Source organism: Abrus precatorius, unplaced genomic scaffold, assembly GCF_003935025.1.
Source record: "Abrus precatorius isolate BTA unplaced genomic scaffold, Abrus_2018 Scaffold11, whole genome shotgun sequence".
NCBI lineage: Eukaryota > Viridiplantae > Streptophyta > Magnoliopsida > Fabales > Fabaceae > Abrus > Abrus precatorius.
Genome location: NW_020874303.1, coordinates 19,019,067 through 19,029,484, shown reverse-complemented (window position 1 = coordinate 19,029,484; position 10,418 = coordinate 19,019,067). Strand labels below are relative to the sequence as shown.

Sequence of the window (10,418 nt, the reverse complement as noted above, 5' to 3'; positions counted from 1 at the left end):
AGCGGCTTCGATCAATTCCAAAATTAAAAATGGAGGTGCGGGGAATCGAACCCCGTGCCTCTCGCATGCGAAGCGAGCGCTCTACCATATGAGCTACACCCCCGATGAAAGTAGATGCAAATAAATCACTAAATATTGAAGCATGTTTTGAATACAATAACCATAAAAAAGATATACCCTTGTATTATGTATGGGAAAAAAAAGAATCTAATAAATATGGAAATTATGAAATCCACTCCACTCACGATGTGAAAGCCCTCTCCTCTTAAAAAATAAAAGACAAGTGTCTGATTAAATATCAGATATACACAAAACATAAGCTACTTAGTTACAAACAAACAATTTATCCTAGTTTTCCTTACAAAATCTTTTGATGAAAATCGTAATGCTGTTGCTGGTGATTATAATTGTCGAAGAGTTACTTACACGGACAATTTTAGATTTTCCTGTTAATATTTAGGAAATTTTACTTGTTTTTCTTCATTTTTATTTCAGTTTATTAATTAAAATTGCTTTGGTGCAAGTTTCATTAATTAAAGTTATTTTGTTTTTTAACTTTATTTCCCAATGCAATATGTTTAAAAATACATAATCCATGCAATGTTTTTCAACCACATTTCTATATCACTAATTTCTTTTTTTATATACACTTACCACAAAATTTTTCATCTTAATTGTCCTCTTTATTACATAGAAAATTTTACAAATTCATTATACAAATACAAATTCTCATGTGTTTATCGCTAATCAGGTGCTGCATACTCTATAAACAGATGAACGATTGCCGGGGCTTTGTTGAAAGCCCGTTTTATTTGGTTTTTATAGATTTTTTCTGGCTCCTCTCGTTCATAGCAAGTCAGAAAAATAAAAATAGTATAAACACAGATTACTAACACTATTCTGGATCTACACTGTATCCATATATGTTGCTTTAACTGGGACTATGTATTATGAAGAGGACAATGAAGAAGTGGGAGATAAGGAAGAAAAAGAGATGGTGGAAGATGCTTCGGGTGAATTCCTGCATATTGGGCACGTGCCATTCATTTTGAGCCACTCATCTATGCACTGAGCATGAAAATAATGGTTGCACTCGGGTATGCTCCTCAAGGTCTCTTTGGGTTCATATTCAGAGAGGCAAATTGCACAGGTATTGTCATTGGGCTTCAATAAGCGCCCACTCTCCCCAAGAAGAGTTTTGGGATACTTTTCAATAGTAGCACCATCAAGTCCCATTACAAAAGGGATAGGTTCTAAGGAAATTGTGGCTGGAAGCTCTGTGCTAGGTCCACGATGGGTCATCATCCTGAACTTACCACATAAAAAACAAGAAAACCCAATTATACACAAGAGTCCAGGTATTCCCACTCCAATAGCTAGGCCATATTTGGCACTTCTTGATAGACCTGTTAATGGAATATGTCACGTGAATTAATGCCTGAAACTGTTAAAAAAAGATAGATAAATAAACAGAGAAGAGAGAGAGAAAAAAGAGAATAATCATTTTTCACTCGTAAGTTATTTTTTTCAGTGAACTATTTTCAGATGCTTAAAATGGTTTCTTTCTTAAAATAAAATATTTTGTAAAGCTGCTTAAAAATTTCTTTATACCTTCAAATAAATATTTGACTCAATTATTTTTATAAATCGTTTTAGTTTTAATAAATTTTAAAAAACATTAAAAATTTACATGTTAAATAATACTACATTTTTTAAAAATTTTCAAATTAGTTTTCATAATAAATAAAGCTAACAAAATCTTAATATCCAATTAAAAATAAGCATTTTTTTTAAATATAAAACACAAGAACTGCAATACCACATTTTTTTAATAAAAAAAATAATTTTCTTTAGAACACTGGTTAGTTAACATTTATCATAATATTTTTATAATCTTGCACTGCATGCATCACGCCTTGGAAGAAACAAACCCATCTCTAAATCTTCTACTTGCTTGTCGTATTGTAGAATAGAACTCGTCATTATCATGTTTCTATTATTCAATTGCTGTCGAGGAGTATGTGCCAAGTGTCCTAAAAATAATTTGAAAAACGATGCTTCTGTCCATTTTCCTACAATTGGAGATCACTGATAAAGTGCAACCCACCTACCCCCGAAAATCACAACCCCAAGCCGAAAGATCCAGTAAAATACGTCCATCCTATTAAAGATATTGCCCCACATTGATCATACTCGTTGCCTCACACCCACCGTAAAATTCAATCCGTTGAAAAAACCGTTGGAATAAGTTGGTCCAAGTTTGGCAACAAGTAAAATTCAGCTGTTCTCACTAGACATTTCATTACTTAGTAACATGTTTCTATGAATGAAAATTAATTGCACGTTGCCAATTTCTAACATAGCCCTTTCCTTAACAAAGTTTGGGGCACTACTGCGATAGACTCGTTGAGTTGAAAGAGTGATGCTGCTAATTACTAAACATAAAAGCTAATTAGGTTCACCAATCGCGACGCGACGCATTACCTAACTACAAATTAGAAACCTCAATCATTCGAACCACAGCCATAGACCAAAGTAGAAAAGGAAAGCGCATACATCCAATCATACGTACCTTTGCTAGAGGAACGAGAACTAGGGTAGCACGCAACTTGAAGACTGTTATCCTTAGAGAACCCACAAAGTTGGCCACTAAGTGCGCACTCCTTACACCTGGGTTGGGCCCACACCAACTGAAGATCGTCGTTGAGATCGGGCCAGAAGGGCCACATCGGTATGTCCAACGTTGGGAGGGGGACATAAGCCCATGAAATAACCTCGCACCATTGAGACACCATGGGTGACGACACAATAGGCTGCGACCACGAAACTATGACGGAAGAGTTGTTGGAGTTGCTGAGGCACGAAATCGGCACTAACGGCAATTGAGGCGAGTCTGTTACATTGGATGGACAACGTCGGAAAGTGAGGTTGTACGGTGTTGTTCCGTAAAGGGCGGGGTTTAACTTGAAAGGCGAACCGGAGAGGTTCCATTTATGTAAGAACCGTTTCGGGAGGCAACCGTTTGGGTCGTTGACTCGGATGCTTTGGGATTCGTAATCGATGCTTTTCACGAGCAAGTCTCCGAAATATGGGAGCGTCAAAATTGTTTGGGTGCGGTTGATGCAAGAGAGATGGAAAGTGGGAGCTGGGTAATAGCTGCAGCTACGATCTTGATTGGATCCTTTCAAACCGAAAGGAAATTGAATATCAATATCACCGCATGATAAGCTATTGCAATTAACTTGTTTCCCTCTGGTGATTTGAAGATGAAAAAGCAAGATACAAAATACATATAATATGGTCGAGGGAGCCATTAATTTGAGGGGTGAGGGAAGGAGTGAAGGGATGAGTGAAAAGTGTAAATTGAGTTGGATCTTGGGGGGGGTTGAGGAGGGGTTTGTTTAATTGAAATTTAGTATGATGAAGGGGCCGAAAAGCAGGTATAATGAATAATCCTTTTAATGTTGTTGTCAACAGTGGTCAATTAAGAGAATTGAATAGAATGGAATACTTGCGTACTTGCCTGGGAGTGGAAGAATGCTCAATGCGGGTCCCTAATTGACCATTAGCAGGAGACAATGTGAATTGACCAATCAGAAAATATATATATAAAACCATTCTGCTGGAATCACTTCTGACCACAGAGTTGCACAAGTTCGGACTTTAGCTTTCAGCTAGCTCTGTCAGCGTGGATAAGATTAGTTTCTGTGATTTTTAAGTATTAACTTTTACGGTGATTAAAATAAATAAACTAAAACCTCGAAGACACAATTTGTTATGATAAACTACACAAACACAATTAATCTCCTTATCAACCCCAAATTGACAACACACCTCGTCTGATTGTTCCTTTTAACTGGAATAGTTAAGCTAATTAAATGAATGGTCGAATCATATTAGTTAGATTATTCATACATTGCACCAACCTTTTTAATTCGGTACTTGCAATAATAATTATGTTTTTTTTTATTTCATAAACAAATATTCAGAACATGTTTTAATTAGTAGTTTAAAAAATTCAATTAAAGTATTTTTATGAATATATATCTATTAAAGTTTCTGCAGACTAATTTAATTTAAACATGTGTATGATTTTACAAGAGATCCATATTTAATAAGTTTAAATATATTATACTCCATATAAAAATGACTATATTTTATGTTAATTTTAAAAATATTAATTTTGATCTTTATAAACTTGAGAAAGGATTACCATCGCTAATACTTCTAAAATCTTTTAATGATTAACAATATTAACCGTGTGTTAAAGTGTGCATTGTCTTTATTTAAAATAAACAATATTGTAATTGCGATTCATACCAAGATAAAATAAATAAATAAATTATTTAAGTGTTTGTTTACGTTAAGGGTCTGCTTGATTGAAGAAATCAACTTAGGTCAAAGGTCTATTAAAACACGAAGGATTTATAAATCTTAAAGTGTTTTGTTGATTACATGGTAGCAATGGAATGTTGCATGTATTCAGGCATTCTAAATGGCATTATAATGTTTTTAAAAAAAAAATAACTAAACTGATAAGTTTAAGAATGAAAGTCAATTTGGATACATTATAAAAGAATTGTTCTACTAAAGCTCACAAATATCCTACGGGAATCACTAAAAAAATTGATTATCAATAACAATTAATTTTCTTAATTAATGATAATTTTATATATCTCTAAAAAAATTTATTGGTAGTTAAAAAATTGATCTTAAAATTAAAGACACTAAATTAAATAAGTTTTGTTAACTTTAGCCCTAAGAACTAAAGATAGATAATTATTAATAGTAGAAATTTATTACAAAAAAATATTTATTATTTTTTTATAACTTTAATATAATAATTATGTATTTTTTTTAATAATTTTATTTATTTGTGGATGTTTAAACTCAACTTTAAGAATTTATGTTAACAAAATTTAATTAAATATTAATAGTTATTTGTGATGGCTGAGATTACTAATGCAAATTTTGTAGCGATTGTTTAGTTGTAATTTTTAATTAATGTTAAATTTTGAAATTTAAATGTAAAAATATTTGTTTAAGAAATTAAAAGTTAGAAGACTCTTAAGATATGATGCGTCTGTTAAAGTGTTAGCTATAAAAACTAAAATCTACTTCGTATTGAGATTCTATTTGTAGGTAGCTGCCAGATTAGCATAGTATTTATGGGCAGTAGTTAAATCATCTTTGCAATAACATTTAAGCTTCTTAACTCTATCTATTAATAGACTAATTAAATTGCAAAAATAATTTTTTTTTGTTAAAAAAATTGTTTTAAAAATATTTAAAGTGTTTGTCAAGGTAAATAACTTATTATTTTTAGGTTTTAATTATGTTCAGACAACTTTTTTAGAAAGAAAAACTAAAAAGATTAAAAATATAAATCAGCCTCAATTCCCGTGTTTTTATCACTTGTCTAGTTAATATAAATAATTTTCAAATATAAATTATTTTAAACAAGTATTGTTTACATTTTCTTACTGAAACGTATAACAATGAGATACAAAGACAATGCAATTTGTAAACAAGTAACAAGTTTTTTTAACGCATCATAAATAATATATGCGATAAACTATGTAATTTATAGTTCATTGAACACCATTGAAACTTTAATCGTCATCTATTTTAAAAAATTTAGAAAAATAACCTAAGAAATATTTATAAAATAAAAAGTAAAAAATGAGAAAAATATAACGAAAACATGTGACAACTGGATCAAAAGAACATTTATATTGTATATAGGTAAATAAATTATTACCTTGATTAATAGTTTTTTCTTCCTTTGACATTATTGATTAAAAAATGTAAACGTCTTAAAAATTGCTAAAAAAAAACTACACTAACCTGCTTCTATCTTGAGTTAAATTTTAATGAAACATTGTGATACGAGTAATGACAATGATTAAGAAGTTGAGTATGGAGGCAGAGACGTAGAAAGAGAAGGGGATCTATGGGGCAAATTTCGACACAATGGGCAGGAAGCATTCATTTTGAGCCATCCATCAATGCAATTGGAATGAAAATAGTGATTGCACTCTGGGATGGTCCTTAACATTTCCTTGGGCTGATACTCAGAAAGGCATATGGAGCATACATTGTCATTGGGCTTGGGCAACCGTCCACTTTCACCAAGTTGGGTCTTAGGGTACCTTTCTATAGCTGGCCCATCAAGGCCCATGACAACAACAGGTGGACGAGGCAAAACTAGTGTAGAAAATTCAGTGCTGCTTAACCGCCGTTGGATTTGATCACGCGAGTTCCCCTTGCAGCACAAAATGCATGTAAGACCAATGATCCCTAGGAGTCCAGGTATTCCCAGGCCAATGCTTATCCTGTACTTGGCTTTCCTTGAAAGACCTGCCAATCAAAGAAGAAAAACCAAAATTAAAAACAAACTATGTAAAGTTAGGATCCTTCGGATTATGACATTCATTTATCCTACGTCATATTTGCAAATTTTGAAGTCAAAGTATTTCCCTCACCCCCGCAATAGAAGGGAATTTTAATTTAAAAGATATATACAGTATATAATTTTATTTTATTTTTGTAAAAGTTCCGCAATAAAAAGTTTTAGTTACTCAAGAAGCAATATGCGTCATGAGCTATAATTGTAAAAATAAAATCATACTATATATCCTACACCTTTTATTTAGTATTTTAATAAAATAAAATTGTAACATTCTATTATTATTATTAAAAAGAATTTACAGAGAGTTTAAAAAAAATAGCTTTTGATCCTCAGTTTTTTCTTAAAAAAATTATAATCAAATGTATAAAATAAACACTGGTATAAATACGTTTCCAAAAGTGCCTTGCATATTATGGTCACTAGCTAACGTAAGATATTTCGTATTCGATAATTGAAATTAATCTCATTTGAGATATAGAGACTTTGTGAATACAATCTCAATATTTTTCTTTTTATGAATATAGTCGAAGAATTAAACAAAACACAATAACATGTATAAGAAACTTAACTATCTTAATATGAATATAGTTGAAGATCGGTGAGTTCCTTCTCCGGTTTGGTGAACAGTAGAATTAATTAGAGATGAAAAAAGTGCTTTCGTGTTACACAGGACACGACGAGGAGAGAAATGGGAAGTAAAAGTAGAACAACTTCACAACTGGCAACGTACCTTGACCTTGGCTAGGAAGATCATAACAAGCAACGCTAAAATCAGAGTCCCCAAGTAAGCGACATCGTCCTCCACGTGCTTCACAACTTCCACAATTAGGGATGTCCCACTGCAATTGGATGTCGGAATAATAATCGGTCCAAAACAACCAAGGCGTGTTGGGAACCGCAACAGGGATGGAAGCCGTGGAAATAAGCTGGCACGATGATGTCCACGGCGTAGAGAACGGAGGATCGGACAAGACAGCCACCACCGAATAGTTGACGAGGTTGGTGTCGTTAGAAGTTAAACAACTAATAGGTTGTCCTAAATCGGAGGAGGTTAAATTGGAGGGGCAATTTAGGAACTTAAAATCAACGTAAGTATAATAATCGCTTAATCGGAATGGGGAACCTTGGAGATTGAAGCCACGGTCACGCAAGATGCGGTTAGGGAGACACTGATGAGGGTCGTTAATCCAAATCTTTTGTTCCTCTAAGGAAATGAGTTTGACTACGAAGTCTCCGGATTGAGGTAGAGTGATGAAGGGTTTTCTGAGGCTGAGATTAGTGTCTTTGCTGCACCAGAGTTGGAACCCTGGGTAGCCGCATCCAAGGCTTTGCCTCGTTTCTTCCAACCAAAACGGGAATTCAATCGAGATCCCACCGCTTTCGCAAGACGTGCTTTTACATGTTAAGTCAGCGCTTGCTGTTACCAGAAGCAGGAGGAACAAGGGAATCAAAATTGGCAAGGTGGCCATTTTTGTTTGGAGGATACTACACATCATGCTTTGACCTTTGAATTTAATGGGATGGATGGGAACGACAATGAGGGAAGAAGTGATTCTCTAATCTCACACACACACACACTACCCTGCAATCTAAACAGCCATGTCTAAAGCCCACTTCTCCAAAATAAAATAAAATAACGTGGAATCACATATTTGACTCCTAGAATTTTTATTTTACAAATATGCTCACGTACGATATTTCAAGATTAGCTGGTATTAAAAGAAATACTCAATGATATATTTTGTCTCGGTAGAAAAATATTTTTTCGTACAGTGATACTTTCATCTTTATGAAATGTATTCAACGGTCAATTATTGGAAAATCAATATATGAAAATTGGAATGCGATCGAAGATTTTAATTATCATAAGCTGACGTTACGTCTTTACCTAACTACTCAGCCAGAGACTTTGTGGATTAATTTTATATTTTTAAGAGTGATTTTATTACATAAAAGCATTAAATAATTTTTGAGATATGAAAGTCTATTTATTTTATATTAATTAATAAAGAATGTGTAACAAAAACATGATTATAGTTAAAATATTATTTAAAGAAATATTACAATAAACAGATAAGAAATAAAATGTAATGAACGATGTACAAGTAAATTTTCGAATTTCAACATAAAATTATATATCAAAAACTCTATAGATATAGATTAGACAACTTAATTTTTCACCTGAAATAATTATTTTTTACATATTTAATTTTTTATAACATATTTTTTCATTTGTTGACAGCATAAACTTTGGAAATATGGAAAAACAGAAATGTTAACGATATATATAATTAAATTATTAGAGTATTAAATAATACTCTTTATTTAATTTTTTTCTATTATTATTGAATGCATTTTTATAATATACGAAAGAAATCGATAAAATAAAATAAAGCCCACTTCTCCAAAATAAAATAAAATAACGTGGAATCACATATTTGACTCCTTCTAGAATTTTTATTTTACAAATATGCTTAGGATTGATTGTTGTTATATTTTAATATGTTTTCAATATAAAATGTTTATTGAAGTAGATTTTTTATTTTGTCATTTCATTATAACTTATCATATTTATACAAATTATTATTTTCATGCCCAGGTAGGGGATTACTCCTAATGTTAGGATTATCCTCTTTAAAATTCAGCCATTTAGTATTAATTAAGTCTTGCATTTTGAACTTTAATGCTCTACAATTTTTGTCGAATGACCAATGTCACCAACATGATACTTGCACTTAGCATTTGGGTCATACTCTCTTGGATAGGACGATTCTACAGGTTTCATTGGACAGGGTACAACTAATGAACTTTGGAATAGGCAAGGTAGTAACTCAGTGTAGGACATGAGGATTGGGTCGAATTGAACTTGCTTCCTTTCTTGATTGTTTTGGGGTCGTATTTGGTTGGGATTTGGGTTTTGGTTCCAATGTTGGGGTGGTCTCATGGGTAGTGCTATGGGAAAAGTAGGCGGAGCGGGTTGGTAGGGTCGCGGCTGATAAGATTGGGGACTTGAATTCTGTGAAATAACATTGACATATGGGTAAGATATTTGAGGGGCAGGAAATGTAGGTTGGAATTGAAAAGGTGCAGGGTTAGGTCTGATGAAAGGAACTTCTCTTAGGTGAAAAGCTATAGCATTAGTCTCTCCCTCCTTCTTTCTTCCTAGACTATTTGTAAATTTCTTCAAATTGGAGGGTCCGCCAGAATTGTGAAATATCTTATCACTCCTCATTCCTCCTTTCACTCTTTCTCCGATAATCACAATATTAGAGAAGTTTGACGAAACACTTCCAATCATCCTATCATAGAAAGGTGATTGGAGAGTATCAATAAACATAGCCACAATTTCTTTTTCAGACAAAGGGGGCTCCACTTGAGCTGCAACTTCTCTCCATCTCTGGGCGTATTCTTTAAAAGTATCATCCTCCTTCTTTAACATATTCTGCAGTTGTAATCTATCATGAGCCATATCAATGTTGTACTTATATTGCTTTGGGAAAGCATCAGCCAAGTCTTTCCAACTACGAATACGAGTACGCTCAAGATGCATATACCAACTCAGAGCTCCTCCAATCAAACTATCTTGAAAAAAATGAATTAGCAGCTTATCATCATGGGCATGTGATGCCATCTTCCTACAGTACATGATCAAATGACTCTTTGGGCATGTCGTTCCTTTGTACTTATCAAAATCAGGCACTTTGAATTTGGAGGAACTATCACATCTGGGACCAAGCAAAGATCCGCAACTTCTCCAATGCCATAACTGCTCCCCTCAATAGCTTTCAATCTTTCTTCCAATATTTGCAATTTTTCTCTGGATTGTAAGTGCTCATTTGAGTAATTGAGCTGAGGTTCTTCTAAGGTCTTATGGGAATGGAATGGTGATATGGCTGTGTTTCTATCAAGGCTAGGATTAGTGATTTGTGGTTGGTGGTGGATCGGTTGGTTTGGGGTAGGTATAGTGTGGGGTATATGAGTTTCTTGGGGATGGGCATTTTGAGGG

At 33.2% G+C, this 10,418-nt stretch overlaps 2 protein-coding genes and 1 non-coding gene across 3 annotated transcripts; all 3 read right to left on the bottom strand.

Annotated features, from left to right (window-relative positions):
• Positions 1–30: 30 nt before the first annotated feature.
• On the bottom strand, positions 31–103 carry TRNAA-CGC. Its single transcript has one exon. It is a non-coding gene; the product is annotated as a tRNA-Ala (tRNA).
• Positions 104–788: 685 nt separating this feature from the next.
• Positions 789–3,394, bottom strand: LOC113855349 (putative RING-H2 finger protein ATL21A). Its single transcript, XM_027486963.1, has 2 exons — positions 2,573–3,394; positions 789–1,406 (listed from the first exon to the last, which is right to left on the bottom strand). Exons 1-2 carry the CDS (start codon positions 3,312–3,314, stop codon positions 949–951), a joined length of 1,200 nt encoding a protein of 399 aa, XP_027342764.1. The 5' UTR covers positions 3,315–3,394; the 3' UTR covers positions 789–948.
• Positions 3,395–5,716: 2,322 nt separating this feature from the next.
• Positions 5,717–7,881, bottom strand: LOC113855757 (putative RING-H2 finger protein ATL21A). Its single transcript, XM_027487389.1, has 2 exons — positions 7,143–7,881; positions 5,717–6,360 (listed from the first exon to the last, which is right to left on the bottom strand). The coding sequence occupies exons 1-2, from the start codon at positions 7,879–7,881 to the stop codon at positions 5,906–5,908; spliced, it is 1,194 nt and encodes a 397-aa protein (XP_027343190.1). The 3' UTR covers positions 5,717–5,905.
• Between the last annotated feature and the right edge of the window lie 2,537 nt (positions 7,882–10,418).

Coding starts and splice junctions, on each gene's coding strand:
- LOC113855349 (XM_027486963.1), bottom strand. CDS start 3,314: ATGGCTCCCTCGACCATATTATATGTATTTTGTATCTTGCTTTTTCAT. Junction 1,407..2,572: donor TTCTCGTTCCTCTAGCAAAG/GTACGTATGATT, acceptor TTCCATTAACAG/GTCTATCAAGAAGTGCCAAA.
- LOC113855757 (XM_027487389.1), bottom strand. CDS start 7,881: ATGGCCACCTTGCCAATTTTGATTCCCTTGTTCCTCCTGCTTCTGGTA. Junction 6,361..7,142: donor TCTTCCTAGCCAAGGTCAAG/GTACGTTGCCAG, acceptor TTTGATTGGCAG/GTCTTTCAAGGAAAGCCAAG.